At 39.6% G+C, this 19,188-nt stretch overlaps 1 protein-coding gene across 4 annotated transcripts in view; it reads right to left on the minus strand.

Annotated features, from left to right (window-relative positions):
• FSIP1 (fibrous sheath interacting protein 1) overlaps positions 1-19,188 on the minus strand; it is a 209,992-nt gene that overhangs the window by 163,514 nt on the left and 27,290 nt on the right. For 3 of the 4 annotated variants that reach the window (XM_027569381.1, XM_027569377.1, XM_027569378.1), the window contains exons 6-7: positions 5,297-5,398; positions 2,055-2,179 (exon numbers count right to left, since the gene is read on the minus strand). In XM_027569381.1, the coding sequence (XP_027425182.1) occupies positions 2,055-2,179; positions 5,297-5,398 (227 nt within the window). The remainder of the gene's footprint in view (positions 1-2,054; positions 2,180-5,296; positions 5,399-19,188) is intronic. The other variant, XM_027569380.1, reaches the window with a different exon arrangement.

Genomic DNA, 19,188 nt, shown 5'->3' on the forward strand with positions numbered 1-19,188 from the left:
CGAGCCTCACATCAGGCTCCCTGCTCAGCAGGGGGTCTGCTTCTCCCTCTGCCCCTCACCCCGCTTGTGTTCTCTCTCTCTCTCAAATAAATAAAATCTTTAAAAAAAAAAAAAAGACCAAAAAGAGAAAGTGGACATTGCCAGCTTATCTTGAGTCCTTGCCTTTAACAAGCTAATGAACACGACATGAAACACAGCAGAGTCTTGCTGTTCTGTGAGACAGTGAAGGGATTTCCTCAGTATTTAAATAAACCTAACAGTTATATAAATCTCAATAGAAAACCCATCTCCTCCAGGTTTAGAGATGGCATTTACCATCTCTGTGAAAAGTTGAACATTACCAGTCGATTCCAATCATCTTTCTAGAAGGGGAAAACAGTGACAGCACTGGCTGAACCAGAATTACTATCGAAGTTCAGAAAAAGCTGATCATACGCATTTAACCACAAGCCAATCTTATTTCGATCAGGACTGTCCAAAAGAAATATCCCATCAGCCATTCATGATCTGAGTTCTGGTGTATGAGATCAGTCTAAATACGGTACACATAGAAGAAGTCATGAGACATTCTTGTTTTGCAATAAACAAGGCAGTGGCCAACTGTTGTGCGTTAGAAGCTATCGAGTCTGCCCTTTTCCCGTCTTCCTAATGCCAGTGAAGATCGGTTTTGTTCCAGGGATGTGCTTCTTGGGATTCCCCAAATACTCCATCGGTGTCTCCTCTCCCCAAGTGCTGCCTTTGTTCTTGTTGGCATCCAGGTAAGAAAATCCAGGGGCCTGCCCTGTGTTTCACCCAAACAGACCACGGATATTTGGCCCAGTCTCACGCTTCCCTCCCTTTCCCACCATATGGCACTGGGCACGCTTTGGAACAAAACTCTTCTCGTCCTTCTCAACATCACCCATTTTAAAATCACTCTTCCATCGCACCCAAAATGAAGGTGCCCACTTGCAAGCCAGACGTCCCACTCTCTCCTAAATGAACTTGCTTTTAAATTTCAATACTATCATAGCAGGACTTTGAATAAAGAGTCAGCTACTATTGTTAAAAGAGGAAGAGGGAGAGTCACGGTGGGGCAGCTGTTTGTGTCAGCAAGAACCTGGCTATGAGAAAAACGCTATTGCTCTTGGAAAAATGAAATAAATCAACATGGGCCAGTGCAAAGAGACAGATCAAGTTGGAGAGGGTTTCCTTCAGATCAGAGAAACATGAATAGAAAAAGTGAGAGGCCAGTTCTGGCATGAATCCAATCTGCCTGGAAATGACGTGCCAACTGTGGAAGGAGCATCAGGCTTGAAGTGGGAGGAATTATTTAACTCTCTCCTCTTGTGAATAACTTCACACTTACCTAGTAACTCATCTAGTAACTGCCCGGGTGGTTTGTCACAAGCCTTCTGTCCACTGCACCTACATTTCTTGTTGTAAATTAGTTAATCAGCATTCTGGTCTAATAGAGGAGCCCCTTTGCCCTGGGTTAGTCTGCCTTAAGGACATACCAAGTCAGGCTGTAGGGTCTGAAAGACCAAGGTTGATCCCCCAAAGCAGGGAGCTAATCAAGGCAAGTGACAAGTGACAGGCTTCCTGGAGGCTCAGCTGGAGGGGGCAAGGGGCAGACAACCCGTTGGCCTCTCCAGCTCTGCCAGGAGAATATTCCATGAAAATTTCTAAATGCACCAGCTATAAACTCAGTCTCATGACTTTAAAAAGCCAATTTTACTAATACGCAATTTAAAATCTGGGAAACATTGTCTAAAGCTATTATCTAAATAAATGTGTTTCAAACTGCAGGAACCAGATTCATTTCTGGGCAGTGAAATAAACATACTGAATTGCAGCCAGCTTTTTTAGAAGGGGTAGAATAAGATAGGATGTAATAAAAAATAGCGAAGTTAGGTACTGGTCCATAAAACTTTTCTTTCAGTTATATATACTATTTCAATTACATATACATGTATCATGATCAAAAAAATGTTTAAAGACCTTGAACACAACTATTTTCATTTTCATAACTCATTTAATCCCATATTCTGATTTCTAAATTTCTAAGTACATACCTCAATGTTTCGCTTAATAAAATCCTGGCTGTGTTTACCCCTGAGCTCAGTCTTTTCTGTATTTGAAAAAGGTTTCTTTTCTGCTTTGATCAATGATTCGTTTCCTCCCACATTGTAGGTAAAATCTAATATTAAAAAAGTTCAAAGTTTTTCATAATTATAATTGTCCATTATGCTAAAATTTTAAATTTAAGCATACATTAATATATATATATATATATATACACATTAAATATATAAGAAATAAAACAAACAGGGGTGCCTGGGTGGCTCAGTCGTTGGGCGTCTGTCTTCGGCTCAGGTCATGTTCCCAGGGTCCTGGGATCGAGCCCCGCGTCGGGCTCCCTGCTCGGCGGGAAGCCTGCTTCTCCCTCTCCCACTCCCCCTGCTTGTGTTCCCTCTCTCGCTGTGTCTCTCTCTGTCAAATAAATAAATAAAATCTTTAAAAAAAAAAAAAGAAAGCAAACATTAAAATATATAAGCATGCATTAAAATATATAAGAAATAAAACACATATAGAATAACTTCTAAATTCCAAATCCAGAAATCTAATATATATGGAAATTTACTCTTACGGAAAAAGATGTGATACACACACACACACACATACGCACACAGACACTAGAATATTACTCAGCCATAAAAAAGGGAAAGATCTTGCCATTTGTGACAATATGGATAAACCTAGAGGGTATTATGCTCAGTGAAATGAGTCAGACTGAGGAAGACAATTACCATATGATTTCACTCATAGGTGGAATCTAAAAAGCAAAACAAATGGACAAATAAGGAAACAAAAGGCAGAAGGGTGAGAGGATGGGTTAGCCCGGTGATGGGTATTAAGGAGGGCACGTTCTGCATGGAGCACTGGGTGTTACACACAAACAGTGAATCATGGAACACTACATCAAAAACTAATGATGTAATGTATGGTGATTAACATAACATAATAATAAAAAAAAAGAATCATACCTATAAATACAGAGAGCAAAACAATGGTTGCCAGAGGGGAGAAGTTTGAGGAGATGGGCTAAATGGGTGAAGGGGAATGGCACACCCAGGCTTCCAGTTAGGGAATGAATAAGTCACGGGGATGAAAGGCACGGCATAAGGAATATAGTCAGTGGTATCATAATAGTGTCGCATGGTGACAGAGGGGAGCTACACTTGTGGTGAGCACAGATTACAGTGTAAACTTGTTGAGTCACTATGTTGTAACCTGAAATTAGTGTAACGTGTGTCAACTATACTCCAATGAAGCTAATTAATATATTTTATCTCAGTTTTTATATGAAACAAGTCTTCCCTAGAGTCATTTCCTGCTATTCTATTACTATGCCATCACCCTCTCTGAACAGTAACTTTTTGTTCACACCTATCTTTTAAGCAAAGTCTGGGCACAAGGGTCCTGGATGTCCGACATCCCATCTGCACAAACCCTGAGAGCTCATCTTAGTTTGTCATTTTTCTCAACCTTGGAAAAGAGGCCTGAGTCAACTTCTGAGGTGTTCAGACCCTGGGTGCTCAGAACAAGGGTAAGAAAAATACTTATGGACTCTTATTCCCTTTATTATAGATCTTGTTTTCACTGTGGTCACGTTTAAAGCATTTAAAACAAGATCATGTGATCGCTTCTTTAAAGCTCTAAAAACAGGCATAAAGAAGAGCCTTCTTAAACAACAAATGGAGTCCACCCTACAAGAGAGGATAAATTACCACATTAAAATCCAAAAGGGAAAAACACTAGCCAGTAGCTCAATCCAGACAAGGTTTACTTAAAAGTTATCTTTGTCTTATAAAAGAGGGTATGTCAATAAGAAGGATTAAGGGAGCTAGTCAGTTGGTATATTTATAGCTAGTTATCAAAGATTCAATACAAATTTAATAATTAAAGAATATATTTTGATAACAAAAGCTGGAAAGGACCAGGAAAAGGGCAAGATCTCTGGATTTAAATTCTTTTCAAACAAAAATAAATTTGAGTAAGAATGAAGTTTCACTCAAATTTAAGTTACAAGTTTCTAGGCAAATCAATCTGTATTTTATCATCGGGATTTTATTTATTTGATCAATAACTTTTTTTTGAAAGATTTTATTTATTTATTCATGAGAGACACACAGAGAGAGAGGCAGAGACAGAGGGAGAAGCAGGCTCCCCAAGGAGCAGGGAGCCTGATGTGGAACTCGATCCCAGGACCCCGGGGATCATGACCTGAGCCAAAGGCAGACGCTTAACCAACTGAGCCACTCAGGCGCCCCATTTTTTTTTAAAGATTTTATTTATTTATTCATGAGAGAGAGAGAGAAGCAGAGGGAGAAGTAGGCTCTCAAGGAGCAGGGAGCCCGATGAGGGACTCAATCCCAGGACCCCAGGATCATGACCTGAGCCAAAGGCAGATACCTAACCATCTGAGCCACTCAGGTGTCCGATCAATAACGTTTTTTAATCAACTACCAGTAAAGTATAAGGGGTTTTTTTTGGTGAGTGGCCTCCTTAGATATAAAATATGCAACTTTTTCCCATAATCCAAGTTGTATATAGTCTTTTAAGTTGAAATATGAGGTTTACTCATTCAGTTTAAGTTTCATATACTCCTAAATAATACAACATTAAAATAACTCAAATTAAATGCATTCATGTCTACATTTATAATAGTCTCTTAAATTGTAGTGGAAAACATTGGGTTGTCTGGTCAGAACTATCTCACTAGAAATGTCTTCTCCTCTCCACCCTGGTGGTGACCAACAGTAGAAGTTGCCATGTTCCTGTATTAACCCCAACCCTTGCTGGGTTGGATGAGTTGGTTGGACCAGTGGCAGGCACCTAACCCAAGCTGGATCAGTTGTTGTCTTCTCTGCAATTTTGAAATTGAGTCTCCCTCTCAATGACTAACCACGGAATTTGCTCTTGGGAATAAAAAAAGCTATCTACCTCCAGGATTAATTTCATAAATTTTCTTTTTTGCTTAAGCTAGTTTTCTATTACTTGAAACCAGCTTTTCTTTAACTCTTTATTACATAAAATTTAAATATCCAAAGGTAGAAAGAATGGTATCATAAACCCTCAACAACTAACTTCAACAATGATTAACTTGTGACCAATCTTGTTTCATCTAGAACCTCAACCTACTTTCACCTACCTCTGGATTAAATCACATCAAATTATTTCATCTGTGAATATTTCTGTGTATAGCTAGTATTTTCTTGTGACAATATGCAAAATCACACAAATCGAAACATACCTTGATTAACATTCTGTATACGGTTTTCATATTCTTCTGGAGGGACTTGAGTGTGAAACACTGAGAAAAAGGTGTCTTCATGCTCATATCGAGAAGGATCTACTGATTTAAAAAATCACTCGTTCAATACACAAAATAAGTAAGAAATTGCCTACATGAACAGTTGTTTAAAAGGAAGACCTAACATCCTCTGCAATATTCCTCAATCCCCTCTATATACACATTTCTTAAGATGTCACTTCCAGGTAGAAATGATAATCATCTTTATACACATTAGGCACTGAAACAAACAGCAGAAAATCAAGATAGTCAAGAAGCATTTCCCTAGGACTTCTATGCAAAGAGGATGTACAAGTGTGTGCTAACATATCACATTAACTCTCTGGAGTTAATGTATCCAAATTCCAACATTCATAATATAGAGTAATATGCACACTGAATAACTTCGTGGGGTTTTTTTTTCTTTTGGATCCCCAAATAGATTTCAGATATATGGTCATTAAGATAAAAGCATGTGTCTGAAAGAGAAAACCAGGACACTCTTACCAGTTAGCTTTCTTTCTTTGGGATAGCTCTGGGATTTATGCTCTTGGGCTAATACCCATAAAGAAATTAGGAAATTGCGTTTTTTTCAACTCTTCTTGTTTCAATGTAATTTATTTTATTTTCTCCTTTTAGCTAATGTAGACACTGTGTATCTGTAAGAAACTGCTAACATAAGCAAGTAACCTTTTCTTTTAAGTCTCCACGACTTAACATGAGAGACTCTGCCAGGTTGTGGCCCAGAACTGTTTTTGCTTCAGAAACATGACAAGCCTGGGGATATTATAGTATCCACCACCTATCTCTGAAACAAACCTGGTTCAAGCACCCTCTTAGAGATGATACAGGCAAAGGAAGTTGGCAGGAGATACATTCACCCCAACACACAAATATCACCCAATTCAAAACATACAATGTCTGAGGGTAAAAAGAAATGTACTGATTCCAATTCCCTAATTTAGAATTCAAAACAATGGAGCATCATTGGGATTGACATTACAATGTTAATCCCACATGATCTTTGATGAGTTAATCTAGCAGATCAGTGGTGTAAACCTTGGGTGGAAGAGGGGTAAGCCACTTTTGTGTAAAATGCAGAAAGGTTTAAAGTCCTTTTCGAGTGGTAATATATTTATTTTTGATCCCATAGTTCCTTTTTTTAATTATTTTTTTTAAATATTTTATTTATTTATTTATGAGAGACACAGGGAAAGAGAGAGGGAGAGAAGCAGAGGGAGAAGCAGGCTCCCAAGGAGCAGGGAGCCCGATGCGGGACACGATCCCAAGACCCCGGGATCATGACCTGAGATGAAGGCAGATGCCTAACCATCTGAGCCACCCAGGCGCCCTCCCATAGTTCCTTTTTAATAGCAGTTTCACTCACTTTTATACCGAAGCACCTAGAAAGACACAAAAATACGAGAACTTGCAGTACTAAAAACTGCTACAGCAAGGTGATATTTGGAAATAATTTTAACCTAAGGGCTTTTCCCAGGCTAAAATGATTCTTGTGATCCTGTGGCTCTTCAACAATGGTCTCAGTGGTATTCTGTACACTCAATACCTCAGACAGAAGGTGAGTACAGCCTAGAGCAAAGGCCTCATAGCTCAGCTTTGAGCTTAAAAGACAACAGTTCTGGGGTACCTGGGTGGCTCAGTCGGTTAAGCGTCTGCCTTCGGCTCAGGTCATGATCCCAGGGTCCTCAGATCAAGTCCCAAATTAGGCTCTCTGCTCAGCAGGGAGTCTGCTTCTCCCTCTCCCTCTGCCTGTCACTCTGCCTACTTGTGATCTCTCTCTCTTTCAAATAAATAAAATCTTTAAAAAAAAGACAACAGTTTTGAAAGTCAGTTATTCAATTTCAGGAGCTTAACTCCTCAAGAGAAAAAATAAAAAACATTTTCTGAATTTCCAAAGTCCTGCTTTAGAAAACTCTTCCTTACAATAAAAAAAAAAAAGGAATTACTATAGAAGAAGTAATGAAATTAGAAAATAGTCATTGGGTAACCATCATAATAATAACTGATTCAGGTAAGAATCACCAATGGATGGTAAATGTCGTGGATGAAAGTTTGAAGAATGACACAATAGCTTCAGAGTATCTCCCTGAAAGATGACTTACTCAGTACAAAAGGAAAACCAGTACCTTTACAGGGAGAAACCTGGCAGACACCACCTTAACCAAGTGATCAAGGTTCACCTCACCAGTTATGTGACAATTTTTACATCACACCCTTTCTGATAGGATCCATTGAGGACACAGTGGGAGTCCTGCCAAAAATGCATAACCTGAACCTAATTTTGTGGAAATAGAAACAAACCCAGACGGGGGAACAGTCTACAAAATATCAAGCCTAGAGTCTTCGAAAATGCCAATGTCATAAAACACAAAGAACGACTAAAGAGACATGACAACTAAGCGCAATACGTGATAAGGGATTTTCTTTGGTTAGAAAGGATTTTAGTGGGACAATTGGCAAAATATGAAGAAAGTCTGTAGATTGGACAATAGTATTGAATCAGTGCTAATTTCTTGACTTGTGTGTGTGCACACAAGCCCGTGTCCTTGTGTGAAGAGGAAGACAGAGGGGAGACACATCTAGACAGAGACAGAGACATAGGAGGATGTGGTAATATGTTAACACTTGGAGAATCTGGATAAAGGGTTTTTGAAAATTCTTTGAGCTTTTCTTGAGACTTTAAGTCTGAAATTATAACCAAAATTAAATTTAATAGGAAATTTTAAAAGATGCCTCTCCTCACTACAAATATTTATGTGGGGGCAAAAAAATCTCCCTTCAGAGATCATGAGTCAGAGTTTGAAGGACTAAGCACATTCTAAATAAGAGTCTTAAAAGAGAAAAATTGCAGGATGGGATTTAAGTTGTTTCATGCCACCTAAGGAAGAAATTAAAGCCCCATCCAAGGCAGTGGAGAAGGATCTAGAAGAGCATTAGAGGAAATGAGTTTAGAGTAGACACAAGTGTGAGGCTGCTCCCTAGTAAGCGTTCCCTTGGAGATAGTTGAAATCCTGAAAGTGGACTGAGATCCCCAAAGAAAAGGAGGAAACCCAGAGCAGAGTGGGCTCTGCCTCACTGCACACCTGCAACCCTGCAAGGAGACTCCACACACAGTGCTCCACAACTTACTGATAGCAGCAAAGCAATGGCAGCGTGCCATGTTTAGAGACAGGGCCTGAAATTCATCCCCTGCTCTCTCAATCTTTCTCTCTCACACACACACACCACAGTTCCTCATGGCTGGCCTATAGCATGGAGATCTAAAAGTTCTCACCCCTGTGAACTACATGAAGCCTTCCCCCACTGCACATCATGATGCCAACCAAAAATGCACATATCCAAATGTCCCCTAGAATTGAAAACCATTCTATTAGACTAATTTCAATAAATTCAAAATATCAAAGCAATATTATAAATTTCTGTATTAGCTTTTAAAATATAGGGCTTATAAAAAATTCTGGAGAACAAGGGAAAGTCACCATGATTTTCCAATTAACTATTAGATCAATAAGGAAAGAAGTATACAATAACATGTGTAGAGAATAGTGGTAACACCATGTACTAAAGTACGCACTTTAGAGATAAAGCTATATTCAGAAATAAATTCATAGCAATGATGCTTTTATCATATTGTTATAGACCAAACTGTATCCCTCCAAAACGTGCATGTTGAAGCCCTAACCTCCAGTGTGCCTGTGTTCAAAGACAAGGCCTTTAAGGAGGTAGTTAAAGCTAAATAAGGTCACTGAGTCCGACCCTAGTCTAATAGAATTTACTGCCTTATAAGAAGAGGAAAGGACACCAGAGATCTCTTTATCCCTTTCCCCACTTCCCTTGGCACAGAGAAAAGGTCATGAGGACATGGAGAAGGTGGACATCTGCAAGCTGGGAAGAAAGACCTCACCGAAAAATGAATTTTCCAGCACCTTGATCTTGGACTTCAAACCTCCAGAGCTGTGAGAAAATAAATTTCTGCTGGTTAAGCCACCCAACCTGTGGTATTTTTTTTTTATGGCAGTCCTAGAAGACTAATATACATATTTTAAGAGAAAATGAAATGAGCTTAACTAATGTAACTGAAGAAGCTACAGAAAACAATAACAAGGTCAAGAAAAAAAGTAATGGGGTACCTGGGTAGCTCTGTTGTTAAGCATCTGCCTTCGGCTCAGGTCATGATCCCAGGGTCCTGGGATCGAGTCCCACACTTGGCTCTCTGCTCAGCAGGAAGTCTGCTTCTCCCTCTCCCTCTACCTGCTGCTCCCCCTGCTTGTGTTCCCTCTCTCGCTATGTCTCTCTCTGTCTAATAAATAAATAAAATCTTTTGAAAAAAGAAGAAGAAAAGAAATAATAAAGAAACAAGCTAGAATGAGCAAAGAAATTCAAAACTGGCTCGGGCACCTGGGTGGCTCAGTTGGTTAAGCGACTGCCTTCGGCTCAGGTCATGATCCTGAAGTCCCGGGATCGAGTCCCGCATCGGGCTCCCTGCTCGGCAGGGAGTCTGCTTCTCCCTCTGACCCTCTTCCCTCTCGTGCTCTCTGTCTCTCATTCTCTCTCTCTCAAATAAATAAATAAAATCTTTAAAAAAAAAAAGGAAAAGAAATTCAAAACTGGCTCTTGAAGGTATAAAAAGAAAAATGTACAAGTGTAATTAAAAAAAAAAAAACACTAATTGTAATCAAGATAACATGTTTTTGTGAAAGAACACACAGATCACTGGAACCGAATAGAGAGTTCAGAAATAGATCCACAAAAATACAGTGAACTGATCTTTAAGAAAAGAGCAAAGGCACAGGGCCCTGGGTGGCTCAGTCATTGGGCATCTGCCTTCAGCTCAGATCATGATCCCAGGGTCCTGGGATCAAGCCCCGCGTCAGGCTCCTTGCTCAGCAAGGAGCCTGCTTCTCCCTCTCCCACTCCCCCTGCTTGTGTTCCCTCTCTCGCTGTGTCTCTCTCTCTCTCTCTCTGTCAAATAAATAAATTAACTCTTTTTTTAAAAAAGAGCAAAGGCAATTCAGTGGAGAGAGGATGATCTCTTTAATATGGTACTGGAATAACTGGATGTCCATATGCAAAAAAAGAAAGGAAGGGAGGGAGGGAGAGAGGGAGGCAAATCTAGACAGAGACCTTACACTTTTCACAAATACTAATTCAACTAAATGTAAAATGCAAAACTATAAAATTTCTAAAAGAGGGCGCCTGGGTGGCTCAGTCGTTAAGCGTCTGCCTTCGGCTCAGGTCATGATCCCAGGGTCCTGGGATCGAGTCCCACATCAGGCTCCCTGCTCCACGGGAAGCCTGCTTCTCCCTCTCCCACTCCCCCTGCTTGTGTTCCTGCTCTCGCTATGTCTCTCTCTGTCAAATAAATAAATAAAATCTAAAAATAAATAAATAAATAAATAAAATAAAATTTCTAAAAGAAAACATAGGAGAAAAATCCATGTGCTCTGGGGTTTGGTGATGAGTTTTCATATACACCAAAAGCATGATCCGTGAAAGAACAAAACTGATATACTGAACTTTATTAAAATTAAAAATTTCTGCTCTACAAAAGACACTGTAAAGAGAACAAAAAGACAAGCGACAGGATGGAAGAAAATACTTACAAAACACATATCTGATAGAGGGTTTGTATCCAAAATATACAAAGCACTTAAAACTTAACAGTAAGAAAACAATCCAATTTTTTTAAATGGGCAAGAGATCTGAACAGAAAACTCACTAAAGAAAATATACAGAGAGCAAATGAGCACCTGAAAAGATAGTCAATATGATTTGCCATTAGGGAATTGCAAATGCAAATTAAAACAATATACCACTGTATACCTATTAGAATGGCTAAAATCCAGAAAACAATACCAATTGCTGCCAAGAATGCAAAGCAACAGGAACTCTCATTCTTCGCTTGTGGGAATACAAAATGGTACAGCCAACTTGAAAGACAGGCAGTTTCTTACAAAGTTAAACAGTCTTCCCGTATGTTCTAGCAATCCTGCTCCTAGATATTTATCTAAGTAAACTGAAAATTTATGTCCACAAAAAAACCTACAAAAAATGTTTAAAGCAGCTTTATTCATAATCACCAAAAACGGGAAGCAGTCAAGATACCTTTCAATAGCTGAAGGTATACACAAACTGTGGTACATCCATAGAATGAAATATCATTCAGTGACAAAAAGAAAGCAGCTATGAAGCCACAGAAAGATACTGATGAATCTTAAAGGCATATTGCTAAGTGAAAGAACCCAATCTGAAAAGGCTACATAGCATATGGTCCCAATTATATAACATTCTGGAAAAGGCAAACTATAGAGACAGTTAAAAGATCAGAAGCGTCTAGAGGTGTGGCGGGAGGAGGGAGCGTTGACTGGGAATTCACACGGCATTTTTCACAGCGGTAAAACTAGTCTGTGTGACACTCTACTGCTGGTCCCATGACACCATGCGTTCTGACAACCTAGAGCTTCACAACACAAAGAGTGAACCTTGACGCATGAAAGTTTTCAAAATATAATTTGGGATGTCAGAGAATCCCAAGATGGAATGCAGCCTGTTACCAAATAATCTAACCATATTACAAATGTCTGAAACAATCTCACTGAGGGCGGGAGAGGAAAAAGGTGTTCACCTCAAGTATCTGTGGAAATGAGTGGAGTCTGCAAGACTAAAGACAGTAGAGACTGCGCCTGAGCACTGAACTCCAGGTGACGAAGCTGTCTCCTCTAGCAGTTAACACAGGTTAACAATCTTAGTTTCACTACACATACAGCAGGATTGAGCAACAAGTGAAGAGAAGGCCAATGGTGAGCGCCAGGTTTCTCACTGTTGGAGTGTGGGTTACAAATAAGCAAGGGGAAAAGGTTAGAATGATTCATGTGATAACAGCATAAAATTGGAGACATCAGTATGAATCCACGTTTAGCTTAATATAGATACAGATGGTTACACATAGAAATATTTATAGATAATTATATAACATGTTAGGATACCCACAAATAATTCCTTCCTTAGAGGGCCTAGAATCAATGACTCCCCAGTAGCAACAAGCACACTTAGCATCCAGATCTTGGTTTCTAATATCATTCTCCAATCAGAGGAACCAGGGCTCCCGGAAGAGACAACTGATTCTAGGGCTCAGGTAGGAAATATACAAGCTGGGGGGAAAAAAAAAAAAAAAAAGGAAATACACAAGCCGAGTCTGGTGCATCCTTTAGTGTCAGAAAGTAAGGAAGTGCTCAGTGACAACAAAACAAAACTCGCAATGTTGGAGGTACATCAAAGGGACACAGGGGTGGGGTAGGGGACCCTGGGTGGCTCGGGGGACCCTGGGTGTCTCAGTCGGTTGAGCATCCAACTCTTGATTTCAGAATCAGCTCAGATCATGATCTCAGGGTTGTGAGATCGAGCTCCCTCTACCTCTGCCCCCTTCTTAAAAAAACAAAAAAAGGGGGACACAGGAGCCAACTGAAAGAGCTCCCAATGACCAAAACTGGAAAAATCTGAGCAGCCAAATAAAGGGATATTAGATTACTATAATCCAATGTATAAAATAAATATCCACAAGTCTATATTGACATAAAAAATGATTGAATAAATACATGGGAAGAGGGGCACCTGGGTGGCTCAGTCGTTAAGTGTCTGCCTTCGGCTCAGGTCATGATCCCAGGGTCCTGGGATCGAGCCCCACATCGGGCCGCCTGCTCAGAGGAAAGCCTGCTTCTCCCTCTCTCACTCCCCCTGCTTGTGTTCCCTCTCTGGCTGTGTCTCTCTCTGCTAAATAAATAAATACATACATACATACATACATACATACATACATACATACATACACATGGGAAGAATAGACAAATCTCCCATGCAGAATAATTCAAAATAATTTATGTAAATACTCCGCCTTCAAGGAGGTGAAGCCTTAACTCCCCACTTTTCAAGGATGGGCTGTACATAGTAACTTCCTTCTAGAGACAGGATGAAAAAGGGGAAAAATTGAAGAACTTGACAGTGGAGAAATCTGACAAACACCTCCTCAGCCAGGTGATTGATGTTGCCATCCATATTGATAAGTTATGTGCATACATAGTATGATGTGATGGAATGGAAATGGCACTTTAACTTGGTAGTCTTCCTCCCAAGAACATACAACCCTCATCAAATCATAAGAAAAACATGAATAAATCACAATTGCTGGACATTCTGCAAGATACCTAATGAGTACTCCTCATAACTGCCAAAGTCATCAAAAGTCTGAGAACGTGCATAGCCAAGAGTGGCCTAGGGAGACATGAGGAGGCAGATACTAATGTAATGTGGTATCCAGGATGGCACCCTGGAACAGAAAAAAAAAGGGTAAAAACTAAAAGTCCAAAGAAAGTGTAGGCTTTAGTTAATATTAATGTATCAATCGGCGCCTGGGTGGCTCAGTCGGTTAAGCATCTGCCTTCGGCTGAGGTCATGATCCCGGAGTCCTGGGATCAAGTCCTGCATCAGGCTCCCTGCTCAGTGGAGAGTCGGCTTCTCCCTCTCCCTCTGCCTGTCGCTCCCCCTGCTTGTGCTTACTCTCTCTCTCTCTCTGTCTCCCTCTGTCAAATGGATAAATAAAATCTTTAAAAATAATAATAATAATGTATTAATATCAGTTCATTAATTTTAACAAATGTATCATACTATACTAATAATAGGGGAAACTGGTTGCAGATATACGGGAAATCACTACACTATTGTCCTAATTTCTCTGTAAATCTAAAACTGTGCTTAAAAAAAGTTAATTTAAAAAAAAACTTTTAAATTGAAAAGAGAAGGAAGACAGGAATGAAATCAGAAATAAGAAATGTGGTACAATAAACAATAAAGAGAATTCTTCTTTTAACATACTATATGAAATTTTATTAGTAAAATGTTCAATCTTGGTGAAATGGATGCTTTGAAATCTCACCAACATGGACGTATTGCCAGAGTTGACTCAGAAGACTAGAAAACTGAAATATAATAGTAAATATGAAAGAAGCTGAGAAAAGAGTCAGAGAATTGCTTCCAGGAAATTATTTGAACCAGATGGTTCAAAAAAGATTTCCAGTGAAATCTTTCAAGTTTTTAGGGAACAGATAATCCCCACATTATATAAACTATTTCAAAGCATAGAAATAAATGAACAGCCAGCCGCAACCATTTTATGAAGTTAACATCGCCTAACAAAGCATACACACACACCGTCCCAAGCCACCTCTGCTGTCAACACCAGAACGTACATGCACGTAAGCACACACACACACACGCATGCACACACACACACACACAGCAAATCTCACTTATAAATATAGATGCAAAAATTCTGAGTAAATTCAGCCATTCAAATCTGGTACTAAATTAAAAGAATAATCCTTCATTTCTTGGGTCAAGAAATATTGACCCAAGAATAAAACTCATTTAGTATTTAAATTATTTATTTTAGGGGCACCTGGGTGGCTCAGCTGGTTAAGCGTCTGCCTTCAGCTCGGGTCATGGTCCTGGGATCCTGGGATCTGAGCCCCACATTGGGCTCCCTGCTCAGCAGAGAGCCTGCTTCCCCCTCTCCCTCTGCTGCCCCGCCCCCCCCACTAATGCGCGCACATGTGCGCGCTCTCTCTCTCTCTCGCTCGCTCTCTCTCAGGTAAATAAATAAAATCTCTTAAAATAAATAAATATATATTGATTTTAAAACATTAAATAAGTTTGTCTAGAAAAACTTGATAGCTTAAATAGATAATGAAATGCATTCATAAATTTCAACACTAAGTCTTTATAAAATTCTCAGAATAGAAATAATTATCCAAAAGGACACAAAAATTAACATTATTTCCAGGTGATCATAAACTAACAAGACTCAAAGAAAGCAACTAAAGATAATTAGAATTAATAAGATAATTTAATTATAGCTGAGGCCCAGAAGAGATCAATGTTCCAACTCAAGCGGTCAAGCAGAGAGGGCAAATCCTCCCTTATTTCACCCTTTAGTTCTAGTCAGATCTTCAACAGATCGGATGGTGCCCACCCACACCGGGGAGGGTAATGCATGCCACTCAGCCCACCAATTCAAATGCTGTCTCTTCTGGAAACACCCTCAAAGACACACCCAGAAATAATGCTTACCCAGACATCTAGGCATCCCACGATCCAGTCAAGGTGACACATAAAATTAACCATCACAAAGTCTGGATGGATGATGAAACCATTAACCCAGAGAGAGGAAAACACACAGAGGGAGAAACAGATTTCAACAATGAGAAGTAAGGGGGAAGAGAGAAGAAAAAGAAGAGAGCTGGCAGGGAATAGTGACCCCAGTAAAAATGCTACTAGTCTGTGACTGGTCAACTGTGCCAGATGCTAGAGGTCAAGCAGGATAAAAACTGAGGGTTAGAATTTAAGAGGACTCCTGAGGAAGCAGTCTCTGTAGTGTGAAAGGAAAAAACACAGACCACTAAAGAGTTGAGAAGTAAACGGAAGTTGACCAGGTAGCCCCAGTAGGTGTGGACTGTCCTTTCAAGAAGTCTGACTTTTAAGAAGAGGGAAAGGAAATGGGACCTGTTTGGGAGTAGGGTGAAGAACTGAGGGGGGAGGTTTTATTTGTATGTTTGGCTGGTTTGATGGCTCTTTCTGTTTTAGGACCAGAAGATTCAAACATAGTAAGCTGAAGGAAAGGAGACAGAGGACAGATAGAAGCTCTAGGTGAGACACAGAATGATGGATGGGTCAGGAGCCAGGGGCGGAGTGAAGGGGACGGGATGTCGCTGACCTTGGCCTTGGAGAACAGCACCTTCCCTCAATCTAAGGTAAGAAAGATGGGGGATGGAGGAGAACAGAGTGCAGTTTAGAGACATAAGGAGAGAATGTGGAAGGGATTCCCACCCAGGTGGTTGCTTTCTCTGGACAGCAAGCAGGTGGAAGTGAAGGACTTGCAGAAGACAAGAGGTTAAACACACAGCAAGCATTTGGAATAGCCACTTTGGAGAATGCAAAAGACATTGCTAGGCAATATTAAGACTGTAACAGAGGTTAAAAGCCAAAAATCCTTAACCTCCTAGTTACCACAATTGATTTTCTCCCTCAATCCTCTGCAAATCAGAGCTGAAAGAAACCACCATATTTTCTTAGACTATTCAATCTTATCATCCACGAGCAGAAGTGGCATATACCTGAATTTCACAGGAAAGCACTTTCAAAGAGGTATTTTCAGATTATTAGAAGCCTGCTTGATTAAGATTCTGCTGTGTTGTGCCTACATACACTTATAAATTTAGAGCTGGAAACACAGAGGCCAACGTGACAAAGGAAAAAGGAATAACTTCCATCAAAAACACTGATGATGAACAATTCTATCATTAGATGTGTTTGCCTCAGAGAGTACAGCATTCTGTCTCCATTCGTCAGAGAAATGCTTAAAAACTAAGGGAAAACTCCTGGTATGGTAAGGAGTTTTGATTTTCACCAAATTTCTCTATAAAAACTTAAAAGTGGCCCCTCAAAATGGGGTGGAAAGACTTTTAAAGTATCTCTAGCAAGTGCAATCTTGTCTACCTCAGCATCTCAATAGTTAAACTTGAGGTTATTAACTCTGCATTATCAACTCAAAATATGGTTTTAAAAAATCAATTTAATGTGGTTTTTACCTTTCTCTTGTTGTCAAGGCCCCACTTGTGTTTATACCTATCAATAAAACTAAATATATAACTCAAAAACCAGTATCTTTTGTTTTGCTGTTGGTTCTTTGTGATTTTAGAAAGGGCTAGCATGTATTTTGGGTCTGAGGAGCTGGCTGGAAATTGCCATTGTGCCACCAGCCCAAAGTCCCTCAAATTACTCTTAAATAAAAGGTTAAGCAAGTGACTGGGGGAGATAAGGAAGAATATTCATCCTAAGAATTTCTCCTTTTTTTTTAAAGGGAAAAGAGGCAGAAGGGAGATTTGGGTATGTTTATAGATATGCGTTTAAAGTTCAAGTCTAAAAATTTTTTTAAAATTCAAAAAAATAAAGTTCAAGTCTAAGTCTGGCTCTAAATTCTTCCAGAGACACTTCTTAAAGTGTGTATTTTAACTAGATGCTGCCACCTACTGGATAATTTACAAGGGCCTTGTGCTTTCCTGGTAACAAAGAAAAAGTTATGGAGGGGAACAGGGTAACAGATTTCTGTTTTCATAAGCCTTATAGAAACATTTTACTTTAAAACTTAGAGCTATATATAGGCTTGATCAAAATAATTGTTTCGATTTTATATTTTTAATTAAGAAGGGTAGCCAAAGTTCAGTGAATAACATGGGAAAGAAATTAGTCTCAGAATGGAACAAACATAAGTAGTTTCACACCATTTTATAATATGCGACTATGTTGTAATAGGAGGAATTGGAGACTAAAATCACTGCTATGTGGTCAAATTGGACTCTTACATTTCTATTCATTTATACATACAGTGAAAATCATCTGCTAATAATACCTTTCTTAGACTGAAGATTCCAAAAGTTTCCCCTTCAGGAATGAAGTAAGAACTACGTTATGTAAAATGTAAAGAAAAAAATGTGTAATTAGCCTAATAATGTAGTCCAAAGTAAATACCTCCTTTGGTTTTTAAGATATTTAGAAATCAGATATGGGTGACTGTTAAAAATATGCCTGTGATACAAAAAACCAGCAGGAAATTTGACTAAGGAATTTGCCTTCTCTAAAAGCCCAGTCACGAAAAAAACAAAAAGAATTTACTTAAATCTGCAGAACCAGGAACACAGTAACATCGTCTCTTCCCTTGGGCACACCGGTCCAGCGTGAGCTACAGACAGCAGCAAAAATGAAAAGCAATAGACATCTGGTGCACCAAAGAGTATCTATTATTCCCATTCCTTTTCCATTGACCCTACTTCTGCATCTCATCTGCTCTGAGCACAATAAACACTGCCAATACATAATAATTGACTAAGAATTCAAAATCCAAAAATTGAAACTCTAACATGATCATGTTTAAACTGGTGATTCTCCCTGAACATAGGTTTCGAGTCCCTGGTAACTCCAGCTTTCAGTTCATGAAGCCCAACTAATTTCTACGTTAGAACATTAGTACTAATCTAACATTACTGCAAAAGTCTACAGGGCCTATAGTAGTCACGTGACTCCAAAGCTACAACAGGGAGCTCCACAGGTTTAAGCCGAATAAACATGGCATGAACTTTAAAAGGGAAGTGTAGGGGCGCCTGAGCGGTTCAGTCGTTAAGTGTCTGTCTTTGGCTAAGGTCATGATCCCAGGGTCCTGGGATCAAGCCCCACATCGGGCTCCCTGCTTCGCGGGAGGCCTGCTTCTCCCTCTCCAGCTCCCGCTGCTTGTGTTCTCTCTCTCTGTCAAGTAAATAAATAAAATCTTTAAAAAAAATAGAAGTGAGAGCGCCTGGGTGGCTCAGTTGGTTGGGCAACTGCCTTCGACTCAGGTCATGATCCTGGAGTCCCGGGATCAAGTCCCGCATTGGGCTCCCTGCTCGGCAGGGAGTCTGCTTCTCCCTCTGACCCTCCCCCCTCTCGTGCTCTCTATCTCTCTTTCTCTCTCTCTCTCAAATAAATAAATAAAATCTTAAAAAATAATAAAATAAAATAATAATAAAATAAAAAAATAGAAGTGAAGTGTATTTGATTGTTCTGGTTTGATTTTGAAGAAAAGACAACTGAAAACAAAAGTCTTGCCCTGCAGGGCCAAAAGTTCTTTTGGTAGTGAACTCTATGCCTGACAATGTTAATGTCAAAAAGCCACCATGGATCCCCTGTTTCACAGTCCCTGCTCCAGAGTCAACCACAGGAGGTAGGTACAGCTTCTTAGAAACGCATCA

Source organism: Zalophus californianus, chromosome 6, assembly GCF_009762305.2.
Source record: "Zalophus californianus isolate mZalCal1 chromosome 6, mZalCal1.pri.v2, whole genome shotgun sequence".
Classification (NCBI taxonomy): Eukaryota; Metazoa; Chordata; class Mammalia; order Carnivora; family Otariidae; genus Zalophus; species Zalophus californianus.